This window comes from Arthrobotrys flagrans, assembly GCF_004000055.1.
Source record: "Arthrobotrys flagrans strain CBS H-5679 chromosome Unknown unitig_3, whole genome shotgun sequence".
In the NCBI taxonomy this organism is placed as follows: Eukaryota; Fungi; Ascomycota; class Orbiliomycetes; order Orbiliales; family Orbiliaceae; genus Arthrobotrys; species Arthrobotrys flagrans.
The window spans coordinates 2,077,055-2,090,160 of NW_027137547.1; the positions used below are offsets into that span (position 1 = coordinate 2,077,055).

Below are 13,106 nucleotides of genomic sequence, written 5' to 3' on the forward strand. Positions count from 1 at the left end.
GATGATATAGCTATTTATGCAAAAATAGAGGAGAATACAAGAAGAATGAGCTATTAGCATCATGGAATGGTGTACGTAGTCCATATGTCAAAGACAAGAGTCAGAGACAATTCAGAGATGTGGTAGAACGATCAAAGACCTGGCAGCGTTTATGACGCCGCCAACCGGGAGAAGCTCAGACGGCTCAAGCATATGGATTATTTACGACATATTCCATATTTGATATATGGTTAATATATATCGATAAAATACTTATCGCAATATTGAAGTCATCATAAAGTACTGCCGTTCTATGGCTTAGCACAAGCGGTTAAATTTGTGCGGTTGGAAAAACGATAAATTATAATACTATTGAAGTCATCGTAAAGTACTGTCACTTTGTGTTTCAACTCGAGCGTACCGTACGCCTGGGTAGGAAGGTTAAACAAGAGTAACAGAGACATGTGCATTTCCATCCTTCCCCATCAGTCTCATCATGAGACTCTGTCAGCAGAGTTCTCTAGGGCCTCTATTTATTAGAGACGGCATATTGAAATATAAAGCGTTTTCGGCTGGCCAAAAGATGGTACTCAACATATGCATAGCCTCGAGAGTCCAATCAAGCGCCATGGATCTAAGTATCCCTGTAACTATATTGAGATTCTGCTGAGTCTAGTTCACGGGACAAGTCCTACTAATCATATATCAGTATGTCATATAATTAACCATGCAATATATATATATATATCTACCCACTAAGTATCATACCACAGCTCAAGATATTCCCGGTCAACGAAAGCGAAAGGAACAGGGTTGATAGTCGAGGAAAGAATAAGAAACATTGGGAAGTATTCTGAGTCGGACACAGAACAAGTAAACGATGTGGGGTTTACGAGCAATTTCAAAGATCATGATTGAAGACGCAGCGGTATGGAGTATCGAAAGCTAAAGCCCTAGAGGGTCATGAAGACGATACTTCCAGACCTGTCAAAATAAGATACGCGGAATCCATGGTACCCCGAACTCTTGTGAAGAATGCGGACCCGCAATGACATGATATTATAATAACAAAATTCGAAAAAATTAACGTTAACTAGCTTTAAATGATTACACAATATTATAATCAACACCTTTGGAAGAACCAAAGTCCATGACATATATTGCGAAGTCTAGTCTATAAATTTACACAGATAAATATATGTACGGACGTCGTGAAGAAAACAAATTGGGACGAATTCAAAGATGTATGGTATTTCAATACAGCCTCGTAGCCCAAAATTCATGGAGAATTACTGGGTATCTTGAATGTTCTTTCTCCTTTCTAGAGAAACACCAATATATTAAAGCCCGGTGTCATAGGTCCTCACCACATGAAGGCATGGACTACATTCTTTTCATTCTTTGAGCATATCGACTGAAGATTCAAGTGAAGTTTTAGAGGAAATATGGATACTTTGATCACCTTTGCGGGATGTTGCCTGCCCGTTCGAGGGGGGCTAAAATCAAAAACCTGTACTGAGTTTAAATGACTAAACATACCCCTTCTAAGCATATCTCCACAATTGCACTGAGCTGGTTGTTTATAATTTACGATATATATGCACAAATCCGAAAATTATGGCTTGCCATAATCGTAAACTAAATTCTTTGGGCTGCGCTTCAATACAGTTCGCAAGTTTCATTGACTATCCTTTCACGGCGACCGATGTGGAGAATCTATCTACGCGATTTTCGATATTATTACGGGATGAGTCATGCTCTACTCCATTTGCATATTCGATATATCCATACCATACAAATATTGGGATGTTTACCTAGGCAAGAAGGGCTGATTTCACAAAAAAATAAAATTAACTGGCTTGAAGGACAGCTGCAGGGCGATGGACTGTACCCGCAAGACCTACTCGCCAAGCTCGAGATATGGCGATGGTCTCTCGATTACACCTAAGTACAAAATGAGTAGTTCAGCAGCTACCAAGCCCAACCCCGTGACTAGCACCACGTCTTCGGTATCTGGTGTCGTACTGCGAACCTTCCAGAGTGTCAGCTCCTTCAGCAAGCCCCAATGCCAGGCTTGTCTCCCTCTTGGCTTTTGGCCATATGCTTGTATTTCCAAGTCCGCTTAGCCAACTATACTCACCTATTACGGTGGGCCGAGCCCAGTCGATTGTCGAATATGGCCATTTCACGAACACACGAGAAACTTGAGGCTTGGTAGACATGTTCTTTACGATATTGATAGGGGTTTATTTACGAGGCCAAAAGATCTACAAGCCGAGAGAAAAGCCTAGAATATGATCTTAAAAGTTGGTAAAAATATATCAACTACGATCTCGCGACATTTCTTTCCTTTTCTTCCGCACAATTATATCAAACATCTTGCAGTATATGATCAGGTAGCAATATCAAATGTCGGCTGGATTGGAATGTGGTATCGAATATTATTGGTCCCGATAAACCCAATATAAATTACCGCTTAAATAACTAATTCGAGGGCTATCGCTTTCTGAGATGTTATCGAGATACAAAAGATCGGGGCTATATGTAGCTTTCTGTCTCAGCTCGGACAATCCTCAAAAGAACAGGCATGGGATATCAGCATCGAAGCCAAGATATGTTTAACAGTCGGTGGGATACTTAAATATTTCTTTTGCTAGTCCTGAACTCGAGCAGCGAGATTTCACTATCCTTTTATTACTCATGAACAATTGATTCTTTTGAAGTTGCGCGTTGGTACGTGTAGATATATTGCTTCTACACTTACTTGTACTAGACTAAGGCTATACTAGTACTTACTTAGGACGGTCTTTACACTTACGATTATAAGTAATTCAGCCTTTAAATGCTGATAACGTACCATTTACCATCCCAATTCTTCTGTGAGTTCAGGTAGACTAGATTTCAACTAGTTAGATCCCTTCAATTTTGGAAGGAATTCGTGTTGCTCGCGTGGTGTATCCTAATTCGGACAGGCGAGGTATCTCCAGCCTGGTGTGCGGCACTGACCCAAGAACATCTTAAGATGGCGCTGTCGATACATTATTTGAAGATATTAAGGACATAGCCATTATGCTACTGCATCGTGACATAGCATATCATGTTCATTCGATGTAAAAGGTATTCATAGCCACCAAGACATCTACAGTTTCACGACAGAGTGTTCGAATGCTCCCGTAGATTGGTTCCCACAAGGCTACAGGTAACCGTACGGTTTCTAAAATTAAAAAGCTGATGTCATCATAGGATTTCCTGATGGAAAATAATCGGTCCCGTCGGAACTTTGCACCTGGGTTGCAATTGGAATGGTTGGACTACAGTGAAAAGGTTAGATATGTGGAAGAAACCAGATGCTGGTCCTGCATGCTCCTCCTCTTCTCGGTGTTGGATGTACAGAGTTTCTAGAAGTCGGCAGGGTATTTCGGGTGCAATTTATATCCAACAGCTCTTTAGGGGTCCTTTGAAGATTCGTAACATGCGACGAGATCGCATCTCTCGGCTGAGGAGCAAGGACCATAGCTTTCGTCGCAGGTAGGGTTTCTGCACAGCTGTTGACTTGAGATAAGATGGTTTGCCCGCGCGGCTTTTAGATATGAAACTCGCGTGGACCTTGGACGCCTCAGATGGGCGGATTAAACTGTCGAGAACCGGGGCTTCTGACCTAGCCCTGCAGAAGCTTCAATGACACCAAGGAGAGAAAACTTTGATCATCTGCATGCTTGGTCTGGTAGGCATTCAACCCGAGCAGGTGGCTCGTTCCCTTTTGGATTGTTTGCCGTCTCAGGATCTTCACTTTGGCGTTGGGGACGTAGTGGTGGGCAGATAATTTGCTTTCGGAAGTAATAGCATCCTGGGTTATTGGCTGTCGACGGCTCGAAATTAAACTCGCTATCCATAAATAGGATTGAGTGTAGGAATCGTGGTATCTATGGCGGGATGGTTCAGCCTCAGACGAGGTCAGATATCCCACCACTGTCAGAGACAGACAGACCGCATAGCATGGTGTATATAGGCTTCACAATTTTCCCTTCTCCTTGAGATCGAGAATCCTTTATTTCGGCTTGCTTGCTTAAGCATCTTTGTGCTTTTTTTTATCGTAGCTTCGACACTCCTGGCTACGGATCATTCCTTTCTCGCCACCCCTCCATCGAACTCGAAACTCGTGAATTCGTGAGCAGTTAACTTTGCAAGGGACTGACTTCCCACCAATTTACCCCTGCAGCGAAGCATCATATCCGAGCAGCATACATACCAAGTGTCGGCTCCACTAGGCCTCCGTTGGATTCGATTCTCAGACTGGGAATTCTTCCGGCTACCAGGGGTGACATTAATATATAAAGTAAAAGCAAAGGTGTCGCTTTTTTTCGAGGTCTTCCCTTTTGCTGACCCAACGGAATCGACTTCTGTTTCTCTTTTTTTTGGTGCATTTGGCTTCGATCCTTTGGCTTTCAGTCCTCCCGCTGTACCTATCCCTCTTTCCCCCCTCTTCTCGCCTCACCGGTGCGGCACGGATCGTTTCTCACTGTCTCGTTCGTTGCAGTCCTTGAGGCCACTTGCTGGGCATTAGTTCGTTGACATTGCATTGGTTGCTGGTTACTTAGCTCGAAGGCAGCTTCCGGACTGGTGTGGCGGTTAACGTGCATTGCATTGTCTTCTGTCGTCTGTCGTCTTCGTCAGCTCCTCAACACCACGTTTCTGTCCCCCCTTAAAAACCTCCAACCTCCAACCTCCATCCCGTCAGCCTTCATGATCGTGCCGCTGAGGAAGCACTTTTCCTAGCGAATCTTTTTCAGCAAGGAAAACTCCTTTGAGGTCAGCAGGAACTGCAGGAGATTAAAATCTTCTTCACCGACTCCGGTAGTCCTCCGACCCTCGTTACCTTACGATCTTACGTTTGAATCAATACCTCTCGCCGGTGCAAGCATCCGTTTTCAAAGGTATGTTCCCGCCGGATCCTCGGATATCGCCAGCTTCAAGTTCGAGTGGAATAGGCATAATGGATACTAATAATAGCCTGTTACGACGCTCAGTCAAGCATCTAGCCTTGGATCTCGAAATCACGCTCCTACAGTACTTGTATTACTGCCCGTCTGCAGAATCTGCTTTTTGAAAAGCATAGCGTCTGCCAGCCCCATTAGTTTATAATATCGCTTCGAAAACACCACTACAACCGCTATATACTATAAAATTATATATATACACACCTCAGCAAATGGCTACCAACCGTAACAGCACTCCCGATGGCTCTGCCTCATCTCTTCGACCTCCTACCAACCGTGGCCATCATCTTCGCGCCTCTGCGGACATGTCTGGCTTCACTTCTCCACTCTCAAACTCGCGTCAAATCCGTCCTGCTTCCGAGGTTTACTTGAATGCTGGGACGCCACCAGCTCAAGGATCCGAGGCTGAGGCCTATGATAAGGCTGCTCAGAAATGGCTTGCTGATCTCGAGTCCTACGAAAACACCCTCGATGAGATGGCTGCTGCGACTTTGGATCAGGAGTTCAAGGACGAATTGAGCGCTATCGAGCAATGGTTCCGTGTCTTGAGTGCTGCTGAGCGTACTGCAGCCTTGTACGCTTTGTTGCAGCAGACGAGCCCAGTTCAAGTTCGCTTTTTCATTGCGATTCTCCAACAGATGGCTTCAAGCCAATCTGGTAAGATGCCTCGGTCTTTTCTACATCTTTTTTTGACGTGGTTCGTATTCTAACAAGTCATGCATGTAGACCCACTTTCGAATAGAATGAGCGAGCTGATGGTCGGCGAACAATCTCGACACTCGTTCCCATCTCGTCCGCCACCATCGCCCACCACTCTGACCAATCGGAACTCTCAGCTTGATCCGGCCACTGTCAGCGCAATGTTCCCAGAAGCTGCAGCTGCATTGGCTACCCAAAGGGCTCGATACAGCCAGGTTTCTGGTGTCACACCTGGTACAAAGTCCAACAGGAACAGTGCCATCTTCGAAACCAAACCTTCGAGTTCCTTGTCAACCATGACTTTGGCAAACAACCCGCCTGCCTCTCCTTGGAGGCGTGATGAGAGCGTTCCACAACCTAGCGCAAACGGAAATGAAAACAGGCCCAAGTCAGGACAAGATAACAAACCTATTACTACCAAGGAAAGTATGGGCAACTGGCAAGCTCCTCCACGTTCCGCAGGCCTCCGCTCTCCCGGAATCCCGACCACCGGAGCGTCGAACTTGCAAACCACCACAATTACCAGTGTCAACGGTGGGAACGGGAATGTCGAGATGCCTGAGCTCTCTCCGTTCCCACCTGGTGCTAACTGGGCATCCATGGTTAACACTCCTGTCGTACCAATGTTTAGTAACGATGCTATGTCTGCCCAGAACAATGCTGATATGGTGGCCAATGCTACCGCCATGAAGCTTGCCGCCATGTCCACTGTCAATAACCGCTTCTTGATTGATTCCGATGTTCGCAAGTACCGTCGTTCTAAGCCGGATGCCGCTAGCATTCTTAGCCCTGGAGCTCCTCCAAACCAGCAACAGATCCCTGCTATCACGCAAAATGTTATTATGTATAACGAGCGTGGACAGCCCGTCCAGATCCCTGCTGCTGCAGTTCAGGTAGCTGCAGCTCAGCAACAACTTGCTGGCCAGCCTTCACCTGGTCTACAGAACGCTAACTTTTCTCGTAAGTTAATATTCTATTTTACCGTATTCCAGACCCAAAGCTGATGTCTTTCTTTCAGACCTTACGTCGCCTCAAAACAATGGTTTCTTGACTCCAACCTACGGATCTCCTCTTCTCAGTGGACCTACGCTCTCGCTCAACCAGTTTGTCAATGCTGGCAGCGAAGGTGGCTATCACAGTGACCATTCCGATTTGACAGGCCGTGGCCGAAGCCCACGAGGAGGTCGTCGAGGAAGCAGCAAGCCGCCAGAAGACCCAACTGATATCACCCTTTTGAACGATATTCCTGCTTGGTTGCGAAGCTTGAGGCTCCACAAGTACACCGACAATCTTAAGGATCTCAAATGGCAAGATCTTGTCCAGCTTGATGACGAAGCCCTCGAGAAACGTGGAGTTGCAGCTGTTGGTGCTCGTCGCAAGATGTTGAAGGTAAGCTCGGCTATCAATATACCATCTATGTCAAGGTTAGAACGCTAACGAAAGGTTTTCTTCTTCAATAGGTCTTCGAACAAGTCCGTGACGCTAAGACCGAAGGCAAGCTTCCTTCATAGAAGATATATATCAGCTCCTAGAGGGCCGGCATCAGACCGGATACCCTCTTTTATAGAAACCGCTCTTTCAGAAGTACCTAGGTATCTCCAGCGCAACTGCGAGCCATTAGCTTTCATTTCTTGCTTCTCTTTCACGACTTTAACATGCGACTACCTTCTTTTCCTTTTTTATTTTTTATTTTACCAAACGCGTTATAATATCCCTTCTTTCTATTCTAATGCGCATATGCATCATGCAAGCAAAGCTTTGTACGAGTTGATGAGATCCATTCATGTTCATAAATTTCGACCTTTCCCAGCGATGTTTCCACAGCCTGATTCACGCTAATCAAGAGTTTCATGGCCACCCTCTTTCATACCATTTTCTATCCAAAAGCCTTCTTTCTACTCTCGATTCCTCCGTAAAAAATAAATAACTCCTCGAATGCATATGTCCAGAATAGTAAAGTGGGATCGATATCGATGACTATAAGCTGCGGGGTCTGTGCGTTGGCAGCAGCCCCATTGCAACTGCACCAAAAAAATATTTGATGCGAGCTCGCCAACACCAACTTCCGAATAGGCGGGACCCGACCCTACGACAGTCATCCACGCAACATCAACCTTTCGTTCCTTAGCCATCGAGACAGCTTTCTATCACGTCCGGCGTAGTTATATGTAATCCAAAGATATCTGCGCTCGTCTAATCGAACATCCACCCATCCTTTCAGCCGCTCGACCGGCAACATAATCTCCCATCATGTCGAATAACCAGTTCACTCCGAACCCTCTACGGCCGTATTATGTCCCTCCGGCTCACGATTTCCTCACCGGGAAGCTATCTACGGCCACAAGTTCATCTGCTTCGACTCTTGCTTCGACGTCTGCCCGAAATGCTGCCGCTGCCGCTTCTCCGTCATACATCAGTTCCGCCACACGCGACATGCTGTCCGACCTCGATTATTCGGAATATCTTGAAACTCCTAGCGTTACGGTTATAATTCGGGATATGATCGATACAGCTGTGATGAGGTATGCTAGTGTGCTGATATTGCAGCCGTTCAAGGTAGCAAAGACGGTTATGCAGTGTCAATATGTGCCTAGACAACCCGGGGGCAAAGCTGGTGCTGGTGAACGAGTGGCGGGGACAGGGAGCAGGAGTAGACGAAGCAGTGAAGTCTCACCTGGATTTGCAGAGTATGGAGGAGAGTGGGGTGGACAGTTAAATGTGAGCAAATAGTGAAGGGTGAGCGAAGGGGCTGGAGTTTTGCTGATTTGGAAATGCGTGTTTAGGGCGAAGATTCCGAAGACGACGACCCGCCATATTTCGCTTCAAATGACAATGTTGAGGAATCCAGTGCTTGGTCGGGAAGCCAAAGAAGGAAGAGAGATCGAGATCCTAGCAGAGGCCGAAAGATGACGGATCGAAGCGGGAGGATGATCACCGATGCTACAAATGCAGCTCCTCAGTCGGACAAACCAGAACACTCGTGGCAGATTAAACCTCGCAAGGTTGGTTCGGTGGCAGACATGCTGGGGGCAATATGGAATAAGGAGGGAGTATGGGGAATATGGAAGGGTAAGGTTCCTGTTCATTAGATGGCCCGCTTCCTTACTAACATTTCCATTTAGGGTCGAACTCGACATTCGTATATACAATCCTAACATCCACGCTGGAGGCTTGGACGCAATCATTCCTTTCAGCGGTAGTCAACATCCCAGACCCGTCGATAACGGAGGTCATCGACTCGCCATCCCCGATAACAGCGCTATGCATTGTTGTAGCGTCGTCAGCTATCACAGCACTCCTCCTCGCTCCACTTGACATCGTCAGGACGAGAATAATCATGGCACCTTCAGACGACAAGCCACGGACTATGCTTCCGCTCCTTCAATCCCTGCCATCCTATCTTTGCCCACCATCCCTCGCTTTCCCAACAGCCCTTCATGCCGCACTCCCCGCATTCATTACTACCGGAGTGCCATACTACCTCCGTATGAACTACGGTATCGATCCTGTCGTTCGCCCGGCGATGTACACGATGTGTACATTCTTTTCATCGACAGCAGAGCTTTTCATCCGACTACCACTGGAAACTAGCTTGAGGAGAGGACAGCTCGCTATCGCGGCACCCAGAAAAACGATTGTGCCAGTCGGCAGCTATTATGGGTCATTTGGCACCCTGTGGAGTATCTATCAGACGGAGGAGAGCGGTGGGACAACCGGTATTGAAGGGTTGTATAGAGGATGGAAGGTAGGAATGTGGGGTTTGCTGGGCACCTGGGCAATGGGTGTGTTCGGTGGGGCGACTGCGGGTGGGACCGGTGCGCCTTTCTAAACCCTCCATTCCTGAATGGAAGGGACCGGAAATTTTGGTTGCGAGTTCATGAAATTATGACACTGGATTTTGCAGCCTTTGGGTGCGGGTTTAAAACTTTTACCAAACGGAGTTCTCGGGCTGGCACTTATTCGTGTTTCTTGCTTTGGCGTTTTCTCAACTTTGAGATTGACTTCAAGTATATAGCTTTAGAAACAAAAGATGACTCTTCTCTCTTGTACACGTCAATACTACTCACCCCATTTTCACCCCTATCGAATGGTATTCGGAGCCTTGAAAAGCTTGTGCTGCCGTAACCCAAGCAGATATCTCTTCTATTGAATCCAGGTCCGTTTACCAACAGACCCAATCTGCCCTCCTCGAAAAGACTTTTAGAAGACAGAAATACTATGTAACGGCAGCCGACTCGAAAACATTACTGGACTTTTCAAAGCATCCGCGTGGACTAAGTCTGTATCTCAAAAGACCGGTCATCGACTTGTTCGTGCCATACCCCGAAATACTACGACGCACTCCAGAGTCTTCGCAAGCTCGAACTTCGACTCCAATCACCGACATGTACCGATTACAGTCGCAACCTCCCACAAGGTGTACGTGCCGCCCAGTGTATCACAACGAGATCGTACCGCAGCTAGATATCTTGGTGTATAAATCTCGATATCGGCTTGACGAGGACATCGCAGAATACAAGAAATACGCACTATATTTCCCAAATATATGTCTAGTGGAACCAACATTATATTTCCCCAACATCAGGATCCTCGAATTTGAACACCGATCTTTCATACAACACGAACTTTCGAAGTTTTTGATATCTCACAAACGAACGCTTCGGGACTTGACGCTCAAACGGTGTCTCTTCCAAGCAGAAAGCCAACAGTGGTCTCCGATATTTCAATCGGAGTTATCGTTAATCGAGCTCTCCTTCGACGGACCCAAACAATACAATCGTCATAGGTGTATACTATGGCTCCGGGTGAATGGTGACATTCGATCTGGTTTCTATCGTGATTGTGGCGGTGTGACCGGTTTGTTGGATTCTTGACAGAATTGTGTTGCCGAGATGGTCTATCACGCTGCGCATGCTAGCTTTTACGTCATGAATTTCACGAGGTTAGTCTCCCCGATCATGACAATTGACTCGAAAAACTGCCTCTGCTGACATCTTCGAGAATTGGCGTTTCGACTTCCAAACTCGAGTTGGCCAGGCCAGGATCTCTTTGCGGGAAGCTGCTTTTTCGGGAAGCCCAAGTTTCGTTCGGTCATACGAATCTCGACGCCGGAGCCTTCCTTATCAGTTGCGCGCGATTTATAACACGATACCGCTAGCAAGAGCAAAATTTCCGGACTTTCAAACCAAGCCCGTGGTCTTGTCTGCGCTGTTCGATTTTCCGACAAAAAAAAATATCCAAGGTTGTCATAAATATACAGACACAATGCCTCAATACAAATCCTCACCGGCTGCTTCAATATCAATCCCGGTCTCGCCATTGACCCCAGCAGCGTTTGCTCCATTCGGCACCATCATCGAGAACCCAAGATCTGCTCCGACATCCGCAACAGTAAACCAAGGCACTGCCGAAAAATACCCGGAAATCTCACCGTTCGTCTCATACGCAGCACCCTCCGGGAAGAGTGCATCAGGTCGTCTTAACCTTTTCGTCTGCAACCCTCGAAAACTTGGCGACAACGGCCGGATTTTTACGGTTCATATCCTCGAACGACATCCATATACGACGCAGACTTTTATACCGGTAGGGTTGGATAAAAGTGATCCGGGGAGGAAATATTTGGTCATCGTGGCACCTACGCTCGATCTTGCGTCTGATGGAGTAAAGCATGCATCACGACTACCTCCGTATCCTTTGAAAGAGAATAAGAGGGTTGGGATTAGAGGCTCGCCTCCGTATCCGGTACCGCCGTACGGGGTTGCTGATGCATCGAAAGCAGACGACCACACTCCTGACACATCAGGGACGGTTAAGCCGAAAGGGAGAGGACTGCCGGATTTGAGCAACATCCAAGCATTCATGTGTCGTGGCGATCAGGCGGTCACGTACGGCGTCGGAACGTGGCATGCACCTATGGTTGTTCTCGGTGACGGACCGATTGAGTTCGTCGTCGTCATGCATGAGAACGGCGTCCCCGTGGAAGATTGTGAGGAATGCGAGATCGAAGGCGGGAGGGTTAAAGTCGAGATTGGTGATCAAGGACCGATCAAGGCAAAGCTTTAAAATATAAACATCCGTTCGTTGTTTCCGAAAAGTAATTTGTTTTTCTTTATCTTTCAAAATTGACCACTTTTGAGCGTTCTGGGGATATCAGGCGGGGCCATTAGCAGGGTATCGGATGCTGTCGTTTCGAGACCGGAATGAACGGTCGACTTTTATATAATATAAAAAGAAAAATCTACAATTCATCAATCGTAAGACCGGAATCAGGTATCCTGGGAATCGAAGGTTTAATAAACTTCCTCGGGACTAACGAGGAATTCTTCTCCCTTTTCCCGTATGCTTTCCCGCTTCACATCTCTCTTCAACGGTTTCCTCATATCTATCGGACCGTTAGCCGCTTCCGCCATCTCGGGTCTCTCGATGAAAACATACCATAGGCATCTTCAGCGTCCGCCCCACCACCGGCACTGTAGTATCCCACCACCCTCCTATAGACGCTATATCCCATCTTCTTGTACATATTCACCGCCAATTCATTGCTAACCCTCACGTACAAATCCACAAAGTACCCGTCGTAAACCTCCTCGCTAACTCTCTCCAGCTCCTCCATCAGCACCTTCGCCAGCCCGAGCCGTCGATACGCCGGCGCGACCGTCAAAGCCGTAACATGTCCGTGCCATTCCTTCCCTTCACCTTCGGCCTTCCCCATAATGTACGCCATTATCGTCCCGGTCGGGGAAACGACCGCCAAGAAGAGCTTGGGCCATCTGGAGAGGTAGGAGAGGTAGAAGTTTATGTCGTAGTTTTCGGTGAGAACGTCGAGGTTGGTGGGGTTGAAGGAGAAGAGGTCTACGGCGGTGAAGGGGCGGATCGAGGCCATTTGGTTGGAAAGAAAGGAGGGAGTAGCCGGGGTGAATGAGGTTGAAGTTGGTCAATTGGAGCGGCTGGCGGGTTTGCGCCGCATCGAAGGGTTTGCGGTACAGCGGTTGCTTCAAAGACATCCAAGAAGGGTGGTGGAAATTTGACAAGGGTCTCGGATCAACGCAAAAAATACCACACCCAAAATAACCTGGACACGTGAAGTACGCAAGTGTATTAATAACAATCGTTTGAACATATACCGATGGGGACTGAATCGCAATAACATTAGGCACGGATGACTACTGGGGAAAATTCCAACGGAAATTTGCGGTTGGATTCAGCTGAACTCCGCGTGCCGCATGAAATGCGACGGCAACTCCGAATTCAAACGATTAAACATGAGCATGCTGCGTTCGCCATGAGTATTTATTTGAAATCCAGATTCACCCATTCGGAAGTTCGGACGGATATAATGTAGCGCTTGCCCCGGTCAGCCTTTGATAACTTGAGCTAGACGAGATCGTTCCAGACCTTTGGCGGTGGCTGCCCAGTCAGAGAGGGAGAGTT

The 13,106-nt window shown here is 47.1% G+C and overlaps 4 protein-coding genes across 4 annotated transcripts; 3 read left to right on the forward strand and 1 right to left on the reverse strand.

Moving 5' to 3' along the window:
• Positions 1-5,188: 5,188 nt before the first annotated feature.
• Positions 5,189-7,186, forward strand: DFL_001991 (uncharacterized protein; the record flags this gene model as incomplete). The annotated part of the gene is made up of 4 exons (XM_067630707.1): positions 5,189-5,633; positions 5,703-6,635; positions 6,694-7,064; positions 7,136-7,186. 4 exons carry the CDS (start codon positions 5,189-5,191, stop codon positions 7,184-7,186), a joined length of 1,800 nt encoding a protein of 599 aa, XP_067493325.1.
• A 739-nt stretch (positions 7,187-7,925) lies between these two features.
• DFL_001992 (uncharacterized protein) lies at positions 7,926-9,504 on the forward strand (the record flags this gene model as incomplete). Its single annotated transcript, XM_067630708.1, has 3 exons — positions 7,926-8,393; positions 8,459-8,744; positions 8,798-9,504. The coding sequence occupies 3 exons, from the start codon at positions 7,926-7,928 to the stop codon at positions 9,502-9,504; spliced, it is 1,461 nt and encodes a 486-aa protein (XP_067493326.1).
• Positions 9,505-10,940: 1,436 nt separating this feature from the next.
• Positions 10,941-11,738, forward strand: DFL_001993 (uncharacterized protein; the record flags this gene model as incomplete). Its single annotated transcript, XM_067630709.1, has 1 exon — positions 10,941-11,738. The coding sequence occupies one exon, from the start codon at positions 10,941-10,943 to the stop codon at positions 11,736-11,738; it is 798 nt and encodes a 265-aa protein (XP_067493327.1).
• Positions 11,739-11,965: 227 nt separating this feature from the next.
• Positions 11,966-12,558, reverse strand: DFL_001994 (uncharacterized protein; the record flags this gene model as incomplete). Its single annotated transcript, XM_067630710.1, has 2 exons — positions 11,966-12,057; positions 12,111-12,558. The coding sequence occupies 2 exons, from the start codon at positions 12,556-12,558 to the stop codon at positions 11,966-11,968; spliced, it is 540 nt and encodes a 179-aa protein (XP_067493328.1).
• Between the last annotated feature and the right edge of the window lie 548 nt (positions 12,559-13,106).